Source organism: Gamsiella multidivaricata (assembly GCF_025024155.1).
Source record: "Gamsiella multidivaricata strain RSA 2152 chromosome Unknown BC939scaffold_1, whole genome shotgun sequence".
Lineage (NCBI taxonomy): Eukaryota > Fungi > Mortierellomycota > Mortierellomycetes > Mortierellales > Mortierellaceae > Gamsiella > Gamsiella multidivaricata.
The window spans coordinates 258,248-282,670 of NW_026251709.1; the positions used below are offsets into that span (position 1 = coordinate 258,248).

At 49.5% G+C, this 24,423-nt stretch overlaps 6 protein-coding genes across 6 annotated transcripts; 4 read left to right on the forward strand and 2 right to left on the reverse strand.

Moving 5' to 3' along the window:
* Positions 1 to 46: 46 nt before the first annotated feature.
* On the forward strand, positions 47 to 1,552 carry BC939DRAFT_433807 (uncharacterized protein). Its single transcript, XM_051553281.1, has 2 exons — positions 47 to 328; positions 604 to 1,552. The coding sequence occupies exons 1-2, from the start codon at positions 166 to 168 to the stop codon at positions 1,329 to 1,331; spliced, it is 891 nt and encodes a 296-aa protein (XP_051417738.1). The 5' UTR covers positions 47 to 165; the 3' UTR covers positions 1,332 to 1,552.
* A 6,833-nt stretch (positions 1,553 to 8,385) lies between these two features.
* Positions 8,386 to 11,633, forward strand: BC939DRAFT_433811 (uncharacterized protein). Its single transcript, XM_051553282.1, has 4 exons — positions 8,386 to 8,896; positions 9,160 to 9,462; positions 10,178 to 10,338; positions 10,539 to 11,633. Exons 1-4 carry the CDS (start codon positions 8,812 to 8,814, stop codon positions 11,250 to 11,252), a joined length of 1,263 nt encoding a protein of 420 aa, XP_051417739.1. The 5' UTR covers positions 8,386 to 8,811; the 3' UTR covers positions 11,253 to 11,633.
* A 2,374-nt stretch (positions 11,634 to 14,007) lies between these two features.
* On the reverse strand, positions 14,008 to 15,060 carry BC939DRAFT_390838 (beta-trefoil DNA-binding domain-containing protein; the record flags this gene model as incomplete). The annotated part of the gene is made up of 2 exons (XM_051551919.1): positions 14,008 to 14,181; positions 14,461 to 15,060. Coding segments are annotated over 2 exons (774 nt in total), but the record flags the coding sequence as incomplete, so codon positions are not given.
* A 2,341-nt stretch (positions 15,061 to 17,401) lies between these two features.
* BC939DRAFT_433817 (uncharacterized protein) lies at positions 17,402 to 18,454 on the forward strand. Its single transcript, XM_051553283.1, has 2 exons — positions 17,402 to 17,509; positions 17,605 to 18,454. The coding sequence occupies exons 1-2, from the start codon at positions 17,448 to 17,450 to the stop codon at positions 18,101 to 18,103; spliced, it is 561 nt and encodes a 186-aa protein (XP_051417741.1). The 5' UTR covers positions 17,402 to 17,447; the 3' UTR covers positions 18,104 to 18,454.
* A 1,319-nt stretch (positions 18,455 to 19,773) lies between these two features.
* On the forward strand, positions 19,774 to 21,414 carry BC939DRAFT_433822 (Cation/H+ exchanger). The gene is made up of 2 exons (XM_051553284.1): positions 19,774 to 19,835; positions 19,985 to 21,414. The coding sequence occupies exon 2, from the start codon at positions 19,986 to 19,988 to the stop codon at positions 21,387 to 21,389; it is 1,404 nt and encodes a 467-aa protein (XP_051417742.1). The 5' UTR covers positions 19,774 to 19,835; position 19,985; the 3' UTR covers positions 21,390 to 21,414.
* Positions 21,415 to 21,417: 3 nt separating this feature from the next.
* BC939DRAFT_405121 (TIP49 C-terminus-domain-containing protein) lies at positions 21,418 to 23,366 on the reverse strand. Its single transcript, XM_051552819.1, has 5 exons — positions 23,239 to 23,366; positions 23,019 to 23,093; positions 22,688 to 22,907; positions 22,055 to 22,602; positions 21,418 to 21,961 (listed from the first exon to the last, which is right to left on the reverse strand). Exons 1-5 carry the CDS (start codon positions 23,299 to 23,301, stop codon positions 21,500 to 21,502), a joined length of 1,368 nt encoding a protein of 455 aa, XP_051417743.1. The 5' UTR covers positions 23,302 to 23,366; the 3' UTR covers positions 21,418 to 21,499.
* Positions 23,367 to 24,423: the final 1,057 nt, after the last annotated feature.

The window sequence follows — 24,423 nt, forward strand, 5'->3', positions numbered from 1 at the left end:
AAAGAAAAAAAAAATCTAGGCCGTTGAAGAAGGGTCTCACTGCTCTTGCACACATCTTACACTCATCTTGTCATTTCCCATTCAACCATTTCCCACCAACACCCGACACAAGGATTCCTTCATTGCAACGACAACTGTCCATTGGAAACCTCTGTCATCCACACCATGACTGCCTCTACAAAGCTCTATCTCACTCTCGCCCTCGCCCTGGCTGTCCTTGCTACAACCCCTGGTTCACAGGCCGCCGTAGCTGACGCAGCCCCTGCGCCCGTAGCGCAGACAGAGGTCTTTGACTACACTGTGTACCAGTCCCCTCCCATCTGGCAAGGTACGATGATACGTCCGCTTTGATCCTAATCTCTCTATATCTGTGCTTTCACAAACACACAATGTTACCTGTACTGTGAGGAGGAAGGGAGGGGGAACCACTGTAACCAGTTGGTAACCTCACTCCGCGCAGTGGACCGACAGTTTGAAGTGAAAAAATAATAATAATTAATTAATAATTAAATATACACATGTCTTGTGAGACCTATAAAAGACGGGTGTGCGACATATCCACTCATTCATTTTTTGCACGTTCGAATTTTTTGCACAATCTAGAGGTGAGCGCCTATGAGGACCAGGAGATCCCTATCAATTACCGCCCCGGCGGTGCCCGTGGAGGAGACATTGGACGTCGTCGTCGTCGTCGTCGCAGCGCCAGCATGGCCAAGCGCGCCGTCATCTATGACAAGGACGCACATCTGTCCCTGGACCAGGATTTTGGGGACCTGGGCCTTGTGAATGCGCAGGTGGAGACGACGATTCAGAGCTCCATCGACTTGAAGAAGCGTCTTGTTAAGAGAGCTGAGGATTATGAGGGAACACAGGATGGGGATGATGAACAGAACGAGGAGGGGGATGAGCATGACGAGGAAGTGGAAGAGGAGAACGGTGCGAGCTTTGATGGTGAGACCAACTCTGAGGAGTCCCAGGAAGAGACTAACGACGGAAACGAGATTGGTGGACAGGGAAATGAGGACGAGAATGAGGAGGATGAGGATGAGGAGGATGAGGACGAGGACAACTTCGAGTCGATCGATGAGAACGAGGAACGTCGTCTTGATAACGAGGCGGGTCTGCAGGATTGGATCGAGGAGATGAAGTCGGAGGAGTACTTTGACCTGGCAGGGCACCCAGACGGCAACGGATTCGATGGCGCGCAGGAGCAGCACGAGCAGTCGTTCGACTATGAGCAGGAGGTGAGCTCCTCCTACACCGAGAGCGAGGGCGAGGACGAGCCCTCGCCTTCGGAGGAGGAGGTCTTTGCGGCCTCGTGGCACCACTAGACAACTAGACGTCGGACATACACACACACACACCCCTTGCGCCACCAAAAACGAAAGAAGAGACACGATATTCCGACCATCCCCATCCCCTTTTTATATACCAAGCTATATCTTGCCTCCATGGACGACCTCCTCCTCCTCCTCCCTGAACGATATATATTTATGAACAAGACAAGGAACAAAATAAAAGACCAAGGCATGCGAGTACCTTTTTTTGCATTCCCCACCCGGCGCTATAAACATATTTATTTATTTTTTCATAAAACTCACACATCTTGACACGCTCTGCTGTTCTTGGGACCATGTATCCTCGGACACACGTTTCAAAGAGATGTACATCTATGTACATCTCCCCATCGCCCATACCTTCTTCAAAATGTCAATGTAAAAATATAATATCGCACAAAAAAGAATCTTGCCCCCCCTTCCCCCTCTCCCCTTCTTCCTCCTCCTCCTCCTCCCCTTTGGTGGTGGTGATTCTCTGTTTCCTTTTCCCATGCAAGCTCCTCGGAATTGCAAAATCGCGATCGAAGGAAATTCGCGATCAAAGGAGGCAGGTCCTGAGAGCGTTCACACAATTTCTTTTTTTTCTTTTCTTTTTTTTTTGGGAGGGGGGAAAGGAGAGAATGAAGGTTACAAAAGCTATCCACAAAAAAAAAAAAAAAAAAAAAAAGACGATACCTGGTGCTAGACTGATTCCAATCCCCCCACTCCAGCTCACATATCCATCCACTTATACTATAGCCTACTTTCTGGGTGACAGGTATGGTGGTATAGAGGACTAGACTATCTTGAAGGAGGGAAATCGCGTTTTTTTTTTCTTTCTTTTTTGCTTTCTAGAGAGCACAGGTCATCAAGGATTAGCTAAGTTTTGCTGTTGAGTTGTTGTTTGTTGTTTGTTGTTTGTTGCTGGTTGGTGTTCTTTGGAGTTGGTTGGAATAAGGTGTGTGCGCGCGCACAAGGCGTGACGGGGTGGGGATGAGCTACTTTTGATCTTGGGTCCCCTCCTCGCACCCCGTGTTCCTTGTGTAATGGTCAGTCACCAACGGTCTGGTCAATCATGTGCGCTTTTCTGGCAGTCTACATGCAGACTCGTAGACTATTGACTGTAGACTCTCGTAGGACAGTGAGGCAGTGAGGAAAGAAAGAAAGGCGCAGAATTGACCTCTTTTTTTTTTTTTTTTTTTTTTTTTTTTGATCCTTTGGAGGCGCGAACATTTCTATGCCTGACAGCTCCCTCTGGCCCTTCCCTCTCTCTCTCTCTCTCTCTTTCTCCGAATTCCGTTCTGTTGGGAATAGATTGGGTGTGCTGTTTTCGTACACACATGTTTGTTGCGCACAGATATCTTTTATTATTTTCACTGGAACAAAAAAGGAGGTGAGCCAAGGGAGAGAGGGGGGGGGAAGGGGGTCTATTTTTTTCTGGCCATCTACTCCACGGCGCTCATCCGGGTCCTCAACCCCCCACCCCACGAGAGCCACCCCCCCCCCCCCCCCCCCCCCCCATGGCGAAAACCTCTTTTTTTTTTCTTTGGGTTCTCGTTTTACTTGTGGGATACAAAGAGCTTCTTGTTTCTGAAATGCTTATTTTAGATCTGTTCTTTTTGGTCCGTGGTCACTCTTCTGGAAAATGCGATTTCCCCACTATTGAAGTTAAAAAAAAGCGCAGATAGATGACTCAGCTGGCCTTTTTTTTTTTTTTTTCATGCAGACGTTTCTACGGGTGCAGAAAACCCTTTGTGGAAAAAAAAAAGAAAAAGAAAACGCAAAAAGAAAAATCAAAGAACACGTTGGCGATCCAGTCAGGTTCGTTGTTTTCAGGGGAATGCCCGTTTGTCCTTTGCTTGGTCCATAACTGAGCCATGGCTGGCGTTACCACATGTACTGTACATGTACATAGACTGCTGTAGTCTACTGTTAGTCTACTGTTAGTCTGCTGCAAGTGTATGTACAGAAAAGAGGAGTGGGGGAAGGAAAAAAATCCTCCTACTGGCTCGATTCACTTGTTTTGTGTGCTTTGTTTACTCTTTTCCTATGTGTGTGGTGTGTGTATGTGCTCCCCTTTCTTGTTCCTGCGTCCCCTTGATGATTTGTCTGTGCTTTTTTTTATTCCTATTGGTTGTTGGCGTATAGGGCATATTTCATTGGCCAATTGAATTGAGTTTCTTATTCATTTTGTCCGCGCACAGGCCAATCAAACCTTGATTTGATTGCCCGACTCGCTTTTTTTTTTCTGGAGATGTGGATTGTTTATTCTTTTTTGTAACTGAACATGTGTATCTAACTGTTACGCTGTTGCTGTTATCCATGCCATGCAGGCGCGTGAAAGGTGGGCTAAAGGGCACCTGTGTCAGAGAAGATCAGACATGAGAGCTGTGGAGGGTACTGGATGTCTCTGTCCTCTACAAGAACAAACCCCTCCTCCCTTGCATTTTTTTCTTTGTTCATATTAAAAGGAGGCTGAATCGGCCCTGCTTTTTTTTTTTTTATCCCGGTTTTCAAAGAGAAACAGTACATACAGGTATGTATGTGGAGAGCGAGCTTCGATCATGGTCAATGAGAGCATCCTACAGCATTCTATATCGGCGTTGGAACATGCGTGCAGATTCGCGCATATCTGTTTATCCCCTCAAAAAAAAAAAAAGAAAAGAAAAAGGTGTACCTCTTTTTTCTTTTTTTTTTTTCCTTGCAGTGAGCTGTTGCTTTTGTTCGCACAGATGGAGAGATCTGGAATAACTCACAGTGTAAAGACGGAGATATGAACCATGCTGTCTTAGCTTTTTTCGGCGTGTTTTCTGAGCAATTGAGCGCGCCCACCGCGCATCGTTTTTTTTTTTTATTCTTGACGAATGTGTGTGTATGTGTGTGTGTGGCGGGGGGGGGGGGGAGGGGGGAAGTATTAATGAACATGTACATCGATACATCAATGAGAGCGTGGTGAACCTTTTTGAAGGTGTAGAACCCTCAGCACGATACAAACTAAGACAACTGACTGGGGGGGAGGGGGGCCAACTTCCGCTTCCACTACAGCAACGGCGCGTTTTCTGGCCACAGAAAAAGAAAAAAAATAAGCTCGGCATTGCGGAAGAGATGGAGATGGAGATGGAGATGGAAGAGGAAGGGAGGGATGTTGGGGAGGGGGGGGGGGGGAGGGTGGGGGAGGAGCAACATCTTGTACGAGGGCAGACTGCAGTTGTCACCATGACACCTGCTCTCAGCTTTTGATGCCCTTTGAGGCTTCCCCCCCCCTCTTAGAGTCGAAAACACTCCCTTTCTTAGTATTGGCCTTAGCCTTAGCCTTCTCGCATACGCGCACGCGTGCTCTTGTCAATGAACCTACGCGTGAAAATCGTGTCCTTTCTATTTAGCTTCAGTCCAAGAGGATCTACAATGTCAGCAAAAAAAATTTGTACTTTTTCGGAACAAGAGATCGTTTCATGGCCCTCGTTTTTTTTCTGTTTTTTTTTTTCCTGCATTATCCAACGTTCGAACTACAACGTCTATCCGCACGACGGAATAGTCTATGGAGGGCTACTTCATGCTGAGGTGATGTAGCACGGCAGCTACTTGGAGGATCTGTTCACAAGCTCCAAACGGGTATCCGTCGCTATGACGTTCATGCATGCACATAGACTACATGTGCATGCATGAAATGAGAAAAAAAAAACGCGGAGACCAATGGACCAGTATCGTCATTGAATGCGTCCGAGTCGTCATCAAGCCTAAACCATGGAATCATGCCCTTACGTTGTGAGTTTACAGCAGCCCTTCTGACGGTTACTCCAGATGATAAAAAAAAAAAAAGTAAAAAAAAAGTAAAAAAAAAAAGGCGGGAGTGTCCATCTTCCTTCCCCACCCTTCAGTCAACGTCCTTGGTTTATTATTAAATGCACCAGCAGAGTGAAGTCTAGTCTGGAACATAGACCGTGGTGGAAGCTGGCTCTTGTTTACATAAAAAAAAGCGTGGGAGACATCTATGGAGTGTGTTCTAGTCATTTTTGCTCATGAATCCAAAAATGAAAAAGCAAGACGTTTATCGTGCGGTCCTTTGGGGTCTGTGGGGACGAATGAATTTTCACCGCGCTCCTGCCCACTTCCTATCGTGTCTTTCCTAACCCAGAAAAGAACAGAAAGAGAGAAAAAGGAAAGGAAAAAGACCACCCGTGTCTACGCAAATAGAGTTGGACGTGCTGCGCACGAGGTACCGGTTAATGTCGCTGGGCAGATTTTCCTTTTAAGGCAGAATGTGCTGGGGGTCTTTATCCACGCTCTAGAACTCCAGCACTCTTTTCTTCTCGACATCTCTCTGGACATCTTGAATCTTATGCCCAGGTGGGCGAATCTGCTGTTTCTGTCGTCGTCTGCTCCCTGAGATAGTCCATCACACTCGGCTTTTTCTTACCCGCACTATCCTATCGATTTCCTTGTTCTGCTGAAAGTTCAAGACAAAAAATGAAGGCCTTTTTTAGCCATGGACGAAATGCAGGAAAACGGTGGCTAAAAGAAAAGAGAGAAAATAAAAACGCACTTTGTGTAGTTCCGGAAAGTAAAGAAGAATGAGCTGCAGTTCTATTAAAAAAAAAAGAGCGAGCGATTGAGCGCGGTGAGGGTGTGAACGGTTTTACTAGGCGTGCAATAAGATATCGGCTGCCCTATAGACGCGGTGCTGCTGCACTATGACAAGAGAGACCCCCCCCACCCGCAGTCGAGTGTCACGCGTTTAGATCCCTAGGGAGGTGACGACGCATGATTTTGGGGCCCAGACTCTTTGCATAACGACTGGCGAGGTACCCTACGTTTGCACTTCCACGTCGCGATAGGGTGCGACAATTAGGGTTCGCATACATTGTCTGCCCTCATTGACGAAAAATGCAAGTGCCGGGCTGATTTGACTTGGCCTGGCTTGGCTTGACTGGTTTCGTTGGTTCGGCCGAACTGGAGGGCTAACTAGAATCTACTATCTACCCCGCTCTATCCATCCTGCCTACCTATGTAGGTGAGCATGTGTAAGCCAAGTACCCCACTCACCCCCCTGAACCACTCTTCTTTGAGGTGCATGTGTGCATGTGTCAACTAAATCGCCTTGCATATACCAAATCGCCATGCATATGGATAGAACGTCTTTTCTATGGAGAATCTCTTTACAGCCCTGCCTCAGCTATAGCTTCCAAGGGGGAGGGGGGAGGTCGATGGGTCGATGGAAGCGCAAATTGAGGAATGGTAAGGACAAAAAAGAAAAAACCTGCAGTGGACGCAGCCCTGCTTCATGCTGGTCCATGTATAATTACATCTCCTCCCTTGTTTCCGTGAAACTGTCAATAGTAGAGGCGACGCGCACAATTGCCACATCCACATTAACGCGTTCATTTTTATTTTTATTTTTATTTCTGGGGGAGGGGGGCGAAAGACTGGTGATTTGCCACTAGAACCCGCTGGTCAACGCCACCCTTGGAGTACCTTCGCCACGGGCAGCCATCCACATCGAACTTTTTTTGCTTTTTTGTTCCAAATTGAAATGTAGACAGAGCCGGCGACCGTTTCATTACCATCATGGCTCATGGCGCCTAAACTCCGATGAGCAATTTAGAGTTCATTGAATAGAGCAACTAAATTGATTATATTCCGCGTAGAATTGGAAACAAAAGAAAATGTCATTTACTCCTGCCGTCATCTATATCGTTACGGTTCTCACCGCTGCAGTGCTCCCTTAGCATGGTCGACATTTATATTGGCGCCTCTTATGCGGCGATACAGTGGCTCCTCTTTAACGTCCGCCACGGGTGCCATAGGACTTTATCAATGTATCCTTCTACTAATGCATGCGTAAGCTCAATAGGAGGCCAGATGGAGAGATGTTTACTTGGAGGCTCGTAAAGTGTGGTGCATTTCATCTGCTGTCCTTGGTACCTTGTAGATGCTTGGGGTAGTGAGAGAGACAACTGCCTGAGGCATAGACTAGGAAGAAAGCGATCAGGAAACGCATCCTCTATTCCTCTTCTCCCTGTTGCCCTTCGACTAATTCGACGACCTCCTTCGTCTGTGCTCCTCTTTCTCCTGTCGTTGAGGGTGAAATAATCCTCTGTCGCGGCCCCCCCGCCTGATCCGTTTGGCCAGTTTGCGCACTGTTTTACGCTGGTCTTTGTTGTCTGGTGCAGTTGTAGATTTCATCCCTTACTTTTTTTTTATTTTCTTGCTCGCAGCACATATTATGACCGATGGTTCAAAGCGATACGTTCCCTAATAACCTCAGACTCCTTTTCTACTACTACTATACTACTACTGCTACTATATGCTATTGCGCTGTCTAAGGAGCTGTTGCGAAAGGGTTAATTTGGTCGCGCTTTTTTGAATCGTTAGTCCATCTGGCCTCTTCCTTCTTTGCTCTCACTGTCTCCTCAACGATCAACTGACAAATCTACGTCCCTTTTGGGGGGAGTGAAAAGAGGGGAGAGCGGTTCGTTTGGAGCGATGGAGAGTGAACGAGAGGGTGTCGCCCTCTTGATTTGTCCGTTACGGTATAGTTCTTTGTTTCTCCGTGGGTGCTCTTTCTCTCTGCCGCATGCTCTCTCTCTCTCTTTCTTTTTTGAACATCTGGCACAGCTTTGCTCAGCCTGAGAGGGTATACGGGAGAGAGGGAGGGAGGGAGAGGAAGGGGGACCAAGACCAGACGCTCTGGCGAGCACCGTTCCAGAGGAGCATCAAGAGGGGGACTCCCCTGGTTACCTGGTCCGCATCCAGGGTTGGCTGGCTGGCGGATGGCACGGTCCACGGGCGGCGGATGGGCTGGGATGGGTAGCGGGTGAGAAGGTTTGGGCACATCTAGGACTCAATTGCCCAATGCTTGGCGTTCAATTGTGTTTGTAGTGGGAGGATATATATATTGACCAGCAAATCAATTGCAATTGGGTATTGATTGCAATTGAATCCGTTCGTTTGACGAGACAGAGGGGCCTAAACCGGATGGCGCTCTTATTCTGATCGATTCAATCGCAACGTTCCATACGTCCTGCCCTCCTCCGCTGGCCCTCGAGCCCTCCGCTGCAACTGCACTGGCCCGCGTTTCGGTATAAAAGACCCAAGGGACTCGTCTTTTCTCTTTTCGTTTCCTTCCTATTTTCCTATTTCCTATTGTTCTTGTTCTTAATCTCGTTCTCGCTCTCGTTCTCGTTTTCGTTTCTCGTTCTCTATCCTTGGTCGCGTATCTTTCTCTCTCTCTCTCTCGCGCGCTCTCTCTCTCTTCTTCTCCTTCACTCGTCACTCGCCTCTCTCCACTCCTCGCTCAGTCCCTCCCTCGTCCCACACACTCCTTCCCTCTCTCGCCTCGATACCACACCAACAACTGCATCGCTGCATCCGGTCACATCCACACCCTGGCAGCAACACACACACCAACACACACTGCCTTCACCCCGGCCCAGCAGTTCCTGCTCCATTCAAAGGACGCCCTCTATCCACTCACACCCCCCTTTTCCTCAACACAATGCCTTCTCTCGCCGAACCAAAGACATACTCGAGTCGAGCCCTTGAAAGGCTGTTTCGAGGCCCGGTCACCCAACAAATGATCGGTAAGAGGGTTTGCTCTTCTATCCACCTCAACTGAGCCGCGACAGCGCCTGCAGCACACTATACCATGTACTATATCACGCTCTCCAATGGGCGTGTTCATGTGTGTTTTGTGTGATGGCGACACCTGTTCGGCTATGTATGATATGACGATACGATGATCGACTTGTGTATACACTACATTTTGTGTACTCATTCGTATTGTTACATCCTCCTCGCGGTGTTTGTTCCCTGCTGGTGCTCCCGCTATTCCCCCTTCGCTTAGATCACATTGCCAGTTTTGCTAGCACGGTCATTGAGTGCAGTCCCCCGCCTCCTGCACTCGCGGATGTCTACAGCAGCTCCCTCCCCTCACCGTCAAGCACACCTGCCCGTCGCAGCAGCACTAGCAGTAGTAGCAGCAGTAGCAGCAGCGGCAGCAGCAGTGAGTCAGCGATGGTGGCGGTCCCTCCACTGAACGAGTTCATTCGGACTCTGGTCGTCAACTCGAACGTGCAGGCCTCGACACTCCTCCCTACGCTAGTCTATCTCGAGCGACTGAAGTACAAACTTCCTGTCGCAGCCAAGGGTGAGTTCTCGCTTCCTTGTTTTCTCATGCCTCTTCGTTTCGTTGATTCCCTCATTGCCAACGTCGATGGCAATGCTCCTTTCTCCCCAATTATCTTTGTGCCTCTGGGAAGAGGGTGGAAAGGACAAAAATGGATAGATGGTGGTCTGTACATAGGGTCTGCCCCATGCACCCCCTTTGCGTCCCTCTGCTCTGTGCTCAAAACCTTGTCAAACTCAGAGTTTCCCTTTCCTCCCCCTTCCCCCCCTCCAGCGCTCAATGCCATTGACACACCCCTTGCCCCTTGCCAGCCCCCTCCCACTCTTTTGTTCTTGCTTCCCATGCAGCAAGCATTGCAGTGATCGGGGATGGAGAGGGGGGAAGGAGGGGGGGGAATGCAGGGATGGATTGACTGTATTCTATTTTCTATTTCCTGCCTCCCTGGGAACAGCCTCGCTGACCCACGGGCTGTGCCTGAATATTCTATGGACAAGCGTAATTTATTTTTGCCACCACCCGCCATTGCTGCCCCCTTTCTCTTTCATGTGCATTCCCTCGCATGGACACCCATGGGCAGGACTGGAGGAATTACCATGGCCTCCCGGGGATCACGACCCAATCACCCAAAACGCGTGCGCGTGTGCGCAACTGATCACAATCACGCTCAAACATTCCGCAGTGTCCTAATCGATCGTATTGAATTTCGCAATCTCCATCTGCTATCGATGGCTCTTAGGCATGCATTGCACCTGCCACCGTGTCTTCCTCGCAAGCCTGATCGTGGCAGCAAAGTACCTCAACGACCAATCGCCAAAGAACAAGCACTGGTCGGCTCACTCGGCCGTCTTTTCCGTGGGGGAGGTCAATTTGATGGAGAAGCAGCTGCTCTCGCTCCTTGTAAGTACATCACGACTTCAGTCTAAATGGCATCGACTTTGTGCGCAGTTCTGCAATCTTTTTTTTTTTTTTTTTTTTTTTTTTGTTGGGCTATGTCTATTTGTCTATTTATTTTTTTACTATACGTGCCACGCTGCAGAGCCTGTTTGTTATTGTTTCCTAACCCCGATCTTCTGTATGATGATGACAACTGTTTACAGGACTTTGACCTTCGTATCACCGAGGCTGACTTGGCATCGAGTCTACAAGGTTTCCTGCAGCAACAGACAAAGACTTTGGCCTCCGCGGTGTCCTCCACAGACCTACCGAGCGGCCGTTATGCCCCACCTCCATCCATCAATACCCATCCGGTCCAGAAATCAACCCATGTCCCCTCAACACCTTCGCCCAAGAACAGCATCACGCAGCCCTTGAACCAGCAGTGCACCAACAAGAGGATTTCCCAGAGTCGGGCGCAGCCTCAGCAGAGCCGGACGCAGGTCCACATGTTGCAGCAGCAACCCCATGACGCGTTCCGGAGACGTCCCTCGTTGCCGAACCAGCCTTGTCTGGAGGACGGAGAAATTATGCCGGTCGTGAAGAAGGCCGTCCGCAGCCATCAGAACCATTACCCTTCACCGGACGGCGGGTCGGAGCAGCCCCCACATCGGTTGCAGGACGAGGAGATGATGACCCCGGCCGGATCCTCGCACTCTTCACCCGAGAATGTCGGGCATGGCATTTCACTTCAGCGATCATGGACCCCGGCATCGGGAAATCTCTACGGCCGCCACTCGCTGCCACCCCTAGCATCGCTGACTTATACCAACCAGGCCCACGGCCACGTGCACCCGCATGCCTATAGTAGCATGGCTCATCATGAAAGTGCCGGCCGCAACGGAACCTGGACGGGCTCGAGCCGTGCCATGTGCTAAAGAAAAAAGATTTTTTCTTTTGTGGTCCTTGCCCCCCCTCCTCCCCATGCTTATGCCTCTGTGCCTTGTGCTCCCGGGCAAAGTTGCGTCCCGTTCAGGACCGCTTGCAATCATTTCTTTTTTATGATTTCGCCCCTCTATCCATCCATCCATCCATCCCATCCCATCCCATCCCTTTACACGCACATGTTTCGTCCCGTCTGCGTTTTATTTTACCAGCGTCTATGTATTTTTAATGTAGTCATCCAAACCTTTTTTCTTCTTTGCTTGTATATTACTTCACGCCTCTCCAGCAGCCGAGAGTCACCTCCCCACCGAGCCATAACCTCGGATCCTTATGATAAAGAAAACAGAAACAAAAAAAAAAAAAAAAAAAAAAAAGATATTCTCGACTCGAATGGGTCCCTCAACGATTACTTTGTAGTCTATGATTGTATGATTGTATTTGATGATTAAAAAAAAAAAAAAAAAAAAAAGACTCAGCTTACCCCATAGAGTCTACCTAATACTCCTTCACGAAATAAAAAAATAAAAAAATAAGAATTTGTTCCTCTGTAGACTTGTGCATACTGCACAAAAGAAGTAACAATGTACACAGGAAGAGAGGGGGGTAAGGGGCAGGGGCGGTACCATGCAGGGGTTTACAGTTACTTGCTTCTGTTGCATGTGGTTCTCTGCATCCTCCACTCCAACATCTCACTTCTAGCGCGATCCATCGGGCAATCCATCCCCAAAACTTGTGTTCGATTGTCTTTATGCTACCTACTAGACTAACCCCCCTCCCCCCCTCATGCTTGCCATAGTTATAATATCCCCAGCCCAGATCTCGGCAAAAAAAAAAATTACTACGCGCTACCCGTTTCATTGCGTCCCACTCCCACTTTGATATTCCCCCCTCCCCCCTCCTCCTCCTCCTCCCCGCTCTTCTTCTGCCTCTCTCTATCTCCGATTTTCTGTCTGTAAAGGTACCATGCAGTTTCTTCCGATATGGAGCTATGTCATCGTGACGAACTCAACGCGACTAAGAGCTCTTTCTCTCTCTCTCTTGCTCGCTCTTTCTCGCTCTCACGCGTGCTCTCTCTCTCTCTCTAGGTCCATCGCTTTCCCATTGAGCAATTGCTGCAAGAGGGGGAATGACGATGATTACGATAAATTAACCAAGCAGGTAGATTTTTTTTTTATCGTCGCCGCACAAAGTATCAAAAATTGAATTTGCCTCAAAGGACCAATAATGGACATCCATGGTGTTGAAAAAGGGACCAAGCAACAATACACGGGATCTCAACGTTCAGATTGCTAGGGACAGATAGCCAAGATAGATAGCATATTGCATCCACGCGTTCACGTATATAGATAACAACAAAAAAAAATTGCAATTTTTTACATTTATTTGTTTTGGGTAAATGTATGGTATGATACATGAGGAAAGGAAAGGAAAGAAAAAAAAGAGGAGACCACTTATTATTGTTACAATCTACTTCATGTGAAGGACTTCCACAACCCACTCGGAACTCTCGCGGCCACGCGTGTACGCAACCTTGTATCCCGTAGGGTACGCAATACCCGTCGCGCGCTCCACCATCAAAAGATCCATCTCCGCGTGCGCATTACCCTCCCCATCGTGCGACGCACGCACTTCACACCCATAGGGCAGTTCAGCCTCCAGTCCCATCGGGCGTGACAACAACTTGGCCGTCTCGGTCTTTTGAGCTGATCCCGCGGAAGCTACCTTCTGCTGCTGCTGCTGCTGCCGTTGTTGTTGTTGTTGTTGTTGTTGTTGTTGTTGTTGTTGCTGACGACCAAAGGTGGCATTAGCCTTCGTAGGGATCTTTGGCAGCTTGTCCTCAACCTGGAGAGCCTCCTGCTGCTGCTGCTGCTGCTGCTTCTTGCCCGCCTCCTCATCCTCAGAGTCCGAGACGTTCTCATCATCCTGTTGTTCTTGATCAACAGCTTCTCCTTCGGCCTCGCCGCCGTTAGGAAGAATATCCTTCACCAACCGACGTCTCATATGCACTGGGCCATGCTGCGCCAACCAAAGCTGAATCGGTCCCTCTTCGTCCTCCATAGGCTGGCGGACATCCTCACATCGCCTATAGACAAACTCCGAGAGCGACAACTTGCGCTCGTAAGGGTTGTCCTGGGACGCCCCGCGAAGACGGGCCTCTTCCTCTGCGGGCGACAGTTTCTCGAACACGTTCTTGACCTTCATTACCAACTTGTTGGATTGGCTGTTGTATCGTGGAGGAGTGAGCACCTGAGGGACCTTGCGTGGGTCGACATCTGTGTCGATCGAGGTAGGAATAGCTCCAAAATACGTATAGTCGAACTTGGCTGTAGAATAGAAAATAAAATAAATTAAAATGTCAGCAACCACCTCAAACTTGTCGTCTAATGCTTGCTTGCTTGCTTGCACATTTGAATGATCCATAACGAGACATGGGGGATCCTTACCAATACCCGCAATGGTCCAGCAGACAAAATCATCAACAGCGACGTTTTCTTGTCCCTTGGGAACTCGCACGGGGCCACGCTTTCCGTAACCGGACTCATCGCCATAATAATCGCCCTCATCATCTTCAGGGGCCTCAGTCATGTCCATGATCGACGCCTTCTTCGACGACGTCCTGTACTCCAGCAGTGGGCTGCGGTCCATCGCTGCCTGCAGTGGTATCTTACCCTCGATCTTGGGGCTTCCGATCGAGGAGGCACTGAGGTAGTATGGACGACCATCCTCAGGATGGACACGGTCTGGATGCTGCAATACAATCTTTTGCATCTGACTCACTGGACCCGTTCCGTTGCGGATGACCTTTCCATTCTCGACCTTGCGAATGATCAAACGGTCCGTGGTGACGCCCGTTAGGTCGTTGATGAGAATGATCTCAGACCCATAGAGGACAGGTTCCGAGTTTGAAAAGACATAGGTAGGCTCCTGCTGAGGCTGCTGAGGCTGAGGCTGCGATTGATGCTGGTGCTGTTGCTGAGGCGCGTCGTGTTGCTGGTGCTGTCGAAGATAGGACGGGTCCTGCAGATAATACTGCGGCGCGGGCGAATGACCAGATGCTTGAGACAATCCGGTCGAGTTCTCCAAAGGTCTAGGGCTGGAGGATGACTGGCTGTTGTCGCCCTTCATCCGGATCGGTACGAACTTGGTCGAGTGGCTCGCTGTTCTGAAAACACCCATGTTACCAGTGGGCGCGAGCTTAACTGGAGGTGCTGGTGGGGGCTTCACCATCTTGATCGTGAACGAGGACCACGAACCGATCTTGGCGCAGACCTCATTGTTGCTCACAGCCATATATTTTGTCCGCACCGTCTGTGCATTGATGCGGTTCAGCAGAGAGACACTCATGCCATTGAGAATGAAGCATGAGGCGTTGCCAGCCTTGGCTGTCTTCTTTGATGGCTTCGAGATGATTGGGATCGGATTTGAATCCATCAGCGCGGTAGGGATGCTCACATTCTTATTCAAAAAGACCTTGAGTCCCAGCTTGAAGCGCTTAGAGCTGTCGGTTCCCGTACCGGTGACATGGAGATTCCTGAACGAGCACTTCAGGGTATCGTCCAAGGTGCAGTCCTGCTCCATCAAGTTTTCACTGCCGCTTTGGCTCTGGTGTCCACTGCTCAGCTTCTCGTGCAGAATCGACATGGTCACATGAGGCTGTTCGGTGCGGATGTGCTTTGCATTCATGCCTGCAGAGACCTGGACCATGGGTGGTGGGCAGAGATACCGCTTCTCAATTCCATATGACTTTTGGGCAATGGCACCGTGCCAGCATCGGATGGTCGTCATTTGATAGCGCTGCATTTTCGTCCGCGGGTACTGGCTGCTGCTCTTCTGTGGCGACGCCTGAGTCTTGCTCTGCGTGGGCAGTGTCGTGCGGCGCGACAGCAGATGGAGCTCTTGTGAGGCAATCCCGTCTGCCTGTTGCTGCTGCTGTTGCTCCACAGGGTCGACGCAGACCTTCAGACGAGGGCCCATGCGAATGGAAGTGTGGTCCCCAGACCACTTGCGCTTGCCCTCGGCGTGTAACTCGTGCCGCTGCTGAGAGTGCTGATCAGACTGCTGATGCTGGTGTTCGAGTGGTCGCCGAGGTCGATAGTGCTGCTGCTGGTAGTGCGAGCTCTGGGAGAACTCTTGTGGCTCCATCTTGACCGATGGATTTCTCTCCAAATTGTAAACAGCCTTCTTCTGGGAGGAAATAGCAGAAGTTGGCGTAGCTGGTGGTTTCTGATGAACCAGGGAGAGAGGGCCGGCATTGGATGTTGGTGCTGGAGCAATTGAACGAGGCTGCAGAGCCTTGATCTTGTTTGTCTGGTTGGATTGCTGCTGCTGTTGCTGCTGATATCCCTGGAAGTGATGACCCGGCGCCCGTGATTCTACAGACCGAGTGGGCGATCTTGCACGTGATGACATATAATCATAGCTCTGGTCACGAGATTCGTGTCGCTGAGGAGATTCCGGTGACAGATTGCCTGGCCTCTGCTCAGGCAACGCCGCGTACAGCGAAGGCAGGCGCTGGCCTTGATGCTCTTGCTGTCGCTCGCGCTCGCGTTCGCGCTGCAGCTGACGTTGTCGGGCAGTCTCGAACCTCTCCAGGGTCTGGTTGATAGGCGGGCCATGTCCAAAATTGCCAGTGGTATTACTTGGGGCAACATGTCGGGCGGAGGAAAAGAATCCATCGCTGTTCTCGCGGTCTTGGCTTGTCACCTTGCTAAAGTAGCGCATATGGCGACCGGGCAAATCGCTACGGTAAAAGGGCTCCTCTGGGACTTGGATAGGCGGCAGGCTGTATTTGAATGCTGGCGCATCCTCATCGACGGATTCGAAGGGCGTGCGCGGAGAATGCTGCTTCAGATATCCGTAGGTGGGATCGCGACGAAATTGGTCGTGGTGGTGCTGCTGGTCTCTGGCGGAGGGGTCGGTCATCAAATGATCGTTGTGATCTCGGGTCGTGTTGCGTACTCGACCCTCATATCCCTCAGTGTGCTTGACGTGCTGTGAAGATGAGTCGTAGGTCTGGGTATATTGCTGATAGGCACGATGAGGGTTTGAGGCAAGAGAGGGATAGGAATCATGCGATGGGGCCGGGCGATGAGGTCCCTGTGGATAACGCTGAGCTTGATGATGGCTATAACTACTTGATTGTTGGCGGTACAAGTGTTCGTCAGAGGTACGATGATGTGTATATGCTGCGGATGATGATGAGGAAGAAGAGGCGTAAGATGTGCTGGAGGAAGAGGAAGAGGATTCCTGTCGGGGATGTTGGCTGTAGTTTCGCTCAAGGGAAGGTTCACTGTAGGCCGCGGAGGAGGAAGACGCAGAGGATGAGGAGTAGTAATGGTCATAAGGTTGAGCAACCGGTTCCAGGGCCGTGGGTGCGGTGGCAAATGCTGGCTTCATGGTCGACTTCTAGAGTGAGATGAACAAAATTGATCAGCGGGAGGACTTCTTTGGCGTGCATGCATGTGGACATATCCATAAGAGATGTGGTAGCAGGAAAGATAAATAGGCTATCTGGCTAAATGGATAGGCGGTGATGGGGTGATAGGAACAAGAACATCGCATGAGGGTTATGGACGACTGAAGGAAGGGTCGAGGTCAGGTCGGTTGAGTTGCAAATGCAGTGCAGTCGGTGTAAAAAAAGGGGGAGGGGGCCATGGAATGTCCCTGGACCGAGTCCTTTTTGGGAAAAGTGTGTGAGGTACCGGGATGGATATTCTTTTGGAAGTAACTTCTTCTAATGGCACAGGGCGATGAATAGGGAATGTATGTAGGGGAAGATGTGCGCCAAGTATCTTACAAAGGAGGATCCTGGATGATGTCAAGGAAGGAAGAGTGAGGGTGGTGGCGGTAGTGGGAATATATCCAGGTGGAGCGTGAGCGTGAGGGATAAGTGCGCAATTGAGTGTGAGTGACCGATAGGAGGGAGTGGAGAGTGAAGAGTGAAGAGTGGAGAGTGAGAGAAGTAAAGCGTGAAGAGCGAAGAGCGATGAGTGAGGGACAAAGAATGAGGGTGAGGATTGTCGGATGGCAAAAGGCGAGAGAAAGGGAATAGTAGAAAAGACAAGAAAGAAAGAAGATGGATGCGACGGAGAATACTTTTTTGGATGTGCGCCCTTTGTGCCTTTCTTTCGACTCTCTCATTTTTTTTCTCCGGTCCGCAACCATTCGCTTTCTTTCTTTATTCAGTAATGAAAAGACTCACAAATAAGAGCGCAGTGGCAGCTGCAGCCAAAAACGAAGGGAAAAAACAGTAAGGACCAGGCCTCATTGAATGCATTCAATTCACACACTTGCTGAGAACATGTCCTCACCAATTGAATCCAACAATAATACGACACAAACCAGGCTAGAGGAAAGTGTATTCGAGAGAGTACCTTCGCTTTCTCCCCCCAGCATGTGTGGGAACAACAAGGCCAGGGGGGAGGAAAACAAAACAAAACAAAGACGCAACAGCAGCCTGTGTCAACGGGGATCTTTTGTTTATTGGAGGTTCATAATCCAGTCCACAGTTCTTGCTTGCAGATGGCGCAGACAAAGACGAAAAAGTGCCCACGCAGATATGCAGTTGAGCGTGAGCGCCGTGTCTTTGTTGTTGTCGAAAGGTCACATTCAGATAGAGAGCTGCATCGCCAGTATCATCTTCCGCAGCCATCGGGGCTCCAGTCCTGGTGTACCATCAACTGGGCAAGCTCCTGGAATGGCAGCGGTACCATTATTTCCTTTTCGCGATTGTTCTCCTATTGGTGATGGTGATAGTGGTGGTTTGCGGGACGTTCCCTGGACTGTCCAGAAACGGGCCCTATTACGTGAACCCGTCATGTTTCGAGTTGGCGAGAAACAATGAGAAAATCCACTTTTTTCTGCATCTGTGGGAAACAACAACAGAAAGCTAATCATGCAGTCTGACCAACAGACCGCGACCAGAGCAGAAAACGTTCAGCTTTGGAGGACTGAACAGCATTACGGTCAGACACAGACCAATGACACTCCCCGCACTCAAGGAACCCGCCCTGTTCTCGGATAGGGCAGAGCAATGTTCGCAAAGGGCGTGACTAAATCAATTGGATTGGACAACAGACACTAAAAAAGACGGAACCTTATTGTGGGAGCCCAACCCTCAACCAACTCTACCTCGAGTCTATGATTCGCTACTTTCTTGTGGGGATAGTACATGTACACACCAAGGGAACCAGGCAGTTAGAGATTGACTATTGACTCAAAGTGTATTTGATAAACCCTTTTTCTACTGCAAAGATTCCTTCATTTAGTCCTTTGCCTCGTCATACACTTGATGTTACTTGATGTGAAGATTGCCACTGGATGAAATGTGTCCCCTTGTCTTCTCTTCAATTTCGCCCGCAAGGCGCAAAGTGCAAAGTGCAGTCGACAGAGAGCCCTGTCTCGATAAATTTTACGATTGGCCCAAAAATACCCTGGCCAGGGGCTGTGGACCCCTTGCATGCTAGACTGCAGGAGTAGGTCCAACAGTGGACCAAGGCGCCATGTCTAACGCAACTGATGCGGACTAAACTATCCCCTTTGACATCATCCTCATAAACTACATTGCCAGGGGTCAGGCTTTTCCGGGAGCCAAAATAAAGTGTGCCGTGTGCCCTTCAGCGCTTGACGCTTGAGTTGTACTCAGCGTGAAAATAGTAACACCATCCTAGTGGATCTCGGAAAATAGCGAAATTGCGGCTCAACAACATTACCCATGGTGCATTTAAGATAAAAAAAAATGCGATGTGAAATCCATATGGTTCATTGGACATATTTTCTGCTACGTTGCAAAGCTACAATTCCATTTCCGCAAGTGATGGTACTGTCTTGTGACAATACCCTTCGTTATCAATGTTCTTCTGACAAGACGAGTGTCAATCGTCGAATAATTTGCTTATCGGAACGGATGAGGATGCCGCAGGGCTTGCCGGGACCTTATCTGGAGGCTTTTTTTTTTTTTTTTTTTTTGGGGGGGGGGGGGTCACCCAAAGTTCTCCCATCAAACCCATGCTTAGCCTTAAAAAAATGCGGGCTCGCCCATGAATGCTCTGGATACACCTTGGCTTGTAGGGCACCTGGACTACATGCGGACATCACAAGATGTAATGCAGGTTTCGTTACTAGTTGCAAAATAAAAATAACAAAGGGACGAGAGCAACCTTTCCCATCAAACGGACTGTTCTCGGCCTCGCTTCCGGGGGCTGTAATGGTTTGACAAAAATTGACAACAGCAACATACGAGAAAATCTCCTATGACCTTTGTTGGCGTACAACATGCATGAGCGGCGAGAGCCGAGACATGAGAAATGAAAAAGCAGAAAGCACAAACAAATGTGTACGAAGGGTACACATCGCTTTTGCAGCTCTGAAGGGGGACCAATCGGAGAAAAGTAGATGAGATGAAATATGTCACGAATATTGACCAACGCCCACGGTAATCAACTGCGCGCAAATATGAATGCCAACGAATCAGTATCTACTCAGGCTAAGCGACACAGACCACGTCGTGTAAATATCATCTGCACCTGGTTTTATATGAACTTATGAGGAACGGGAGCGTAAACGTTGAGTTCAAGGTGAGCTGCAGGCTGTACGTTCCAATGGCACAGCGTGGGCTTTTCTAGGAGTCCTGACTCTAAAGAGTGGCGTCGACAATACAGGGAAGAAACCAAACATTGCCAATCAGCCCATTTTCATATCACTCACGCTAACTCCACGACTTCAGTATGATCCATGAAGTTTTTTCTCCCGAAATCGCTTACTTTGGTCTCTTCCTCGTCTCGCTATGGCTCTCAGGAACCCTGTTTGAACAGGTCCTTCGCTGTCGACTCCTTGGCGAACTGCTCATTGGCATCATATTCGGCAACCTTGGTATTGGCACCCTTTTACCGGCCGACAAGACGGTGTTCGTTCTCGCTGGAGACATCGGTGTGCTCGGACTGATCTTCGAAGCAGGACTCAGTACAGGACTTCACAAGCTTCTGAGGGCGGGTCCTAGAGGTGCTTTGGTGGCTCTAGTTGGTACTATGGTTCCATTGGCGACTGGGTATGGATACATCTACGCCTTGTTACAACAACATGCTATCCAGGACGGGGGCGCAGAGGGAACCACTCCCAATATTGTCACAGAAGCATTAGCATCGGGTGCGGCGCTCGCCTCAACATCGGTGGCATGTGCCATATCCCTGATGAAGCAGCAGGGACTATTAGAAACTTCAGTGGGAACGTTGATTACGACAGCTGCGATGATTGACGATATCGCCAGTTTGATCCTGCTGGGCATTGTTGCTGGATTTGGAGGTTCGGAATCTGATATCGGAGCCATGACCATTGTGCAACCCATCCTGTCAAGTCTCGGAGTCATCTTGGTAGGTCTCCTTGGATGTATTGCCGTGACCAAGTCCAAGACTCGACAGTCTGTGAAACAAGCTACAGAGATGCGGGTTGTCAGCGAAGCAGGACAGGAAAACTCAAGCGCAGATGCTGCTCAGACGGGCAAGGAGGAGGAGGAGATAACAGACAGCCCCAACATCAGACGTCATGAGGCATTGTACAAGTATACATTCTCGCCAGCCGTTAAACTTGCGGCGGTGTTGACCGTGGGACTGGGATACAGTATCTTGGCAGAGTACTTGGGCAGCTCCCGACTCCTTGGGGCCTTTGTAGCGGGAGTCTTTTTTTCGCCATTCGAGGCACTCAAGGCGCTTTACGACGAGCAGATTTCCCACAAATTGCAGCCAGCCATGAGCGCCATATTTTTCGCCACCATCGGATTTGCGATTCCACTATCGAAAATCTTGGATCCGTCGCTGTTTGGCTGGGGAGTGGTGTACGCTGTGATCGCATCTCTCGCTAAGCTGGTAACCGCTCTGCTGGCTCCTTCAGAGCCTGGTGAGGCCCAATACTCCAGCACGCGAAAACAAGGATTGAGCGAGCGCTGGATGGTTGGAACAGCTATGATTGCTCGCGGTGAGCTCGGGTTGCTGATGGTGCAACAGGCCCTCTTGCAAGGTGTGATGACCCAGGCTGTCATGATCGTAACGACATGGTCGATCATTCTCTGTACACTTGTAGGCATAGGTGCTCTTAGTCTTGTTATGAGAAAGATATCAGTTCAGAGGCAGGACTAGCCTGCACAAAAATATTGGAATTCAGATTGTGCTTGAAGAACTTTTTATTTGCATTATGCTGGGCTGTCCATAGGCCCCGCACGTCCGTCATCATCATTATATGTTTCTCCTTAGACGATGAAACCGTGGTTCTCCTCCGTGACAATCTTTGCGCTGCGCTTCGAGTCCAAGAACAAGTCTCCGGCCTCCTCAACATCACCCTTGAAGATATCGTCGCGCCCGTTGATCTTGGCCATGACGTTAGCGGGGGCCAAAAGCTGGATAGCGTAACGGAGACTGGTCTTGAGACCGACATCCGCCAAGTAGTTTGTAGCCTCATCCTGCACGGTCAACCCTTCTGTCTTGGCACGGATGGTGATGATGACACGAATCTCCTCCAGTGTGTAGGGAAGAGTGCGAATGATAAGCAGGCGATCCAAAAGGTCGACAGGGATTCCGTGGGGTGATGCAATATCCTCTGTACCGCGAATGGAGCACATGCCGCGATTGGTGGCAAAAACGACAATGGGCGAGAGTGTTGATTCGAGAGCGCGGTTGAGGTACGTGAAGCACTCGATATCTAGCATGTGAACCTATTCCATACAGCCATACCGACAAGGGTCAGTATCCATAGTCTTTAAAATTCGCCCACAAACGGCCAAGTCTTCAAGACTCAAAATACTTACCTCGTCGATAAATAATACTCCGGGAACGAGTTCTGCAATGCCCTGATCAATATACTTGTTAACGACTTTGTTGATCTCCTTGCGCAGCTTATCCGTGATTTCTGTCTTCTTTGGCTTCATGAATTGTCCCATCATCGACATGACATCCTGGCCACCCTGGGGTCGGGCGTTAGCAACATCCAAATCATGCAGGGTGACATCCTGAATCAGCTCCTTCTTTTTATGGACCTCTCCTTTGGGCAATGGCACGTATTCCTCGGCTTCCAAATCGAACTCTGTAGCGTACGCATCCGAACGACCGACCCTCTTAACGGCTCCAGTGTTGGCCTCGATATATACGACATCTCCAACAGTGACCTTCTCCTTCTGAATGCTCTCGTAAATAGAAGGGTCCAACTTCAGTTGCTTTGTGCCCTTGACAGTCTTCAGGCCAATCAAGACGTGCGAGATGGTCTTGCCATAGCCTCCCAACGGGTTCTCTGTTTCCTCTGGTGTCAATTCTGTAATCTCCCCCTCATAAACTTCCTTGGTCTCCTTGATTCTCAATCCTATTTGGTTGCAGAGAAATTGAATGTCAAAAACATTCTATTGTAGAGTATTCCAGACAGCAAGTTGAGGCAGTTTGCAACATACCAATGGCTCTGCGAAAGTTCTCCATCAGCACTTCAGTCTTTTTAATTTCGCTCGAGAAAACTTCGCTTCCAACCATAGGGCAGAATGGAACTTTGGGTCCCAGTTCTTGTGAGATGGCCAATGCGATCGCTGTCTTTCCTGTCCCAGGGGCGCCAGCAAAGAGCAATGCACGCCCAGACATCTTTTTTGATTTGATCAAGTCCACGACAATACCACATGCCTATTTACACGATTAGAAACGCAGATCAGTATCCCTTGTTCGATGTTGCTCTGTACAGGGTCGCTTGAAATCGTTTAGGCTATAAAACCACCCTTGGTGTACTGGACGCACCTCACGAGCCTGCTCCTGTCCAACGAATCCTGAAGCAATCGGTTCGGCGTATCCATCATCTCTCAACCCAAGTCCCTAAAGGTAATGGTTCGAGCAATAGAAACATATCTGTCAGTCAAAAGCCTGTAGGTTATTTCTTGAACAACGTAGCGCAATGACGCGCTTCGGCAAAAGTGATCTCAGCGGCGTAGACATAAGCCAAATAACCTAGGATGATTACTTTGATGTGTGAATGAGCAGCGATGCGCTGCTCTCTTGAGTTCTTGACTTCGGCGATACGCATGCTTGCAATTGTGAGCTTGTGGGTGAGAAGGATGTGTTTGGTTGGTGGATAGGGGAAGCGAAAGCAGTGAAGCAGTCTTTTTTTCTTTTTTTCCTGGCAAGTTTGTTTATCTTCCTCCCTCTATTATTGCACACGATCCGTAATTGCAGGTCAGTTCAGTCACAACAAAACTGCCTCTGTGCAGGCCTTGAATATACTCCTCTTGACCCTCCGTTACACATCCTTTATCCCCATGCATCATGGCCATGGATCCCATCCATTCCCATCCCATCCCTTTGCAGGAATACGCAGTAGCACCGACTCTTCCACTTTACTTCTTCGGTCTCACTTGACTGATTATGCGTTCCATCGACTCATCTTCATGCCACAAGCTGCCCCCTCCGCCAGCATCACATAAAACTAGCACTGAGGATCCCATATGGTGGTCCGACATATGGATCCTCTGAGACCGGCCTCGCTGACAAAAAAAGAGATAAAAGGACTCCACTGGGACATTGACGGCAACAGAAAATCCTTCTTCATTCCTCAACCATCTGCCTGCTCATTCCTTCCCCTGAACTCTTGACCGTCTTCTCGACATCGCCACTGTAACCCTCCATCAACTGATCCGAACCAGACTCCTCAAGGGACCTACCACCGATCGCATCGGCGCACATCCCAACCTACTCTCGCACTTCCCTGTGGCACATTTCTCAAGTCATCAACAGCCTCTTGGCAACGGCGCCGGCACCTTCCTCCCTCACCGACAGCTGGGCTCCTCATTCTTTTTCTCCAAACTCCTCCACTTCTGCTTCGCCCATACACTCCTTTGTCTTCTGTTTCGGATCGAATACAATAAAATGGCACTGTACTCCCTCGGTCTTACTCCTAGCCAGACCTCACGCTGCAGTGGCCCCGTAACTCTGCCACCTGGTAAGGATCCTGACCCTGTTGTCATCTCAGCTCTTCTCCCATATATTCCTCCTCCCATTCCTATCCTCATCTAAAGGTCTTTGCTGAGTTGCACCGCTTCGCCTGTGGCTGTGCGCAAACCGGAGGTTCATGCAATGGCAAGCATTCTTTGTGTTCTTCTGGAGTTGTCAACTATGTGGACCCGGGTGTTGCCCTCAATCCAAAAAAAGA

Excerpts from the sequence above, each read along its gene's own strand:
- BC939DRAFT_433807 (XM_051553281.1), top strand. The coding sequence starts at position 166 with ATGACTGCCTCTACAAAGCTCTATCTCACTCTCGCCCTCGCCCTGGCT. Across the intron at positions 329-603 it reads GTCCCCTCCCATCTGGCAAG|AGGTGAGCGCCTATGAGGAC; the intron begins GTACGATGATAC and ends TGCACAATCTAG.
- BC939DRAFT_433811 (XM_051553282.1), top strand. The coding sequence starts at position 8,812 with ATGCCTTCTCTCGCCGAACCAAAGACATACTCGAGTCGAGCCCTTGAA. Across the intron at positions 8,897-9,159 it reads GGTCACCCAACAAATGATCG|ATCACATTGCCAGTTTTGCT; the intron begins GTAAGAGGGTTT and ends CCCTTCGCTTAG. Across the intron at positions 10,339-10,538 it reads AGCAGCTGCTCTCGCTCCTT|GACTTTGACCTTCGTATCAC; the intron begins GTAAGTACATCA and ends AACTGTTTACAG.
- BC939DRAFT_433817 (XM_051553283.1), top strand. The coding sequence starts at position 17,448 with ATGAAAAGACTCACAAATAAGAGCGCAGTGGCAGCTGCAGCCAAAAAC. Across the intron at positions 17,510-17,604 it reads AAAAACGAAGGGAAAAAACA|GCTAGAGGAAAGTGTATTCG; the intron begins GTAAGGACCAGG and ends GACACAAACCAG.
- BC939DRAFT_433822 (XM_051553284.1), top strand. The coding sequence starts at position 19,986 with ATGATCCATGAAGTTTTTTCTCCCGAAATCGCTTACTTTGGTCTCTTC.
- BC939DRAFT_405121 (XM_051552819.1), bottom strand. The coding sequence starts at position 23,301 with ATGCGTATCGCCGAAGTCAAGAACTCAAGAGAGCAGCGCATCGCTGCT. Across the intron at positions 23,094-23,238 it reads CTGCTCATTCACACATCAAA|GGACTTGGGTTGAGAGATGA; the intron begins GTAATCATCCTA and ends CATTACCTTTAG. Across the intron at positions 22,908-23,018 it reads GACAGGAGCAGGCTCGTGAG|GCATGTGGTATTGTCGTGGA; the intron begins GTGCGTCCAGTA and ends TCGTGTAAATAG.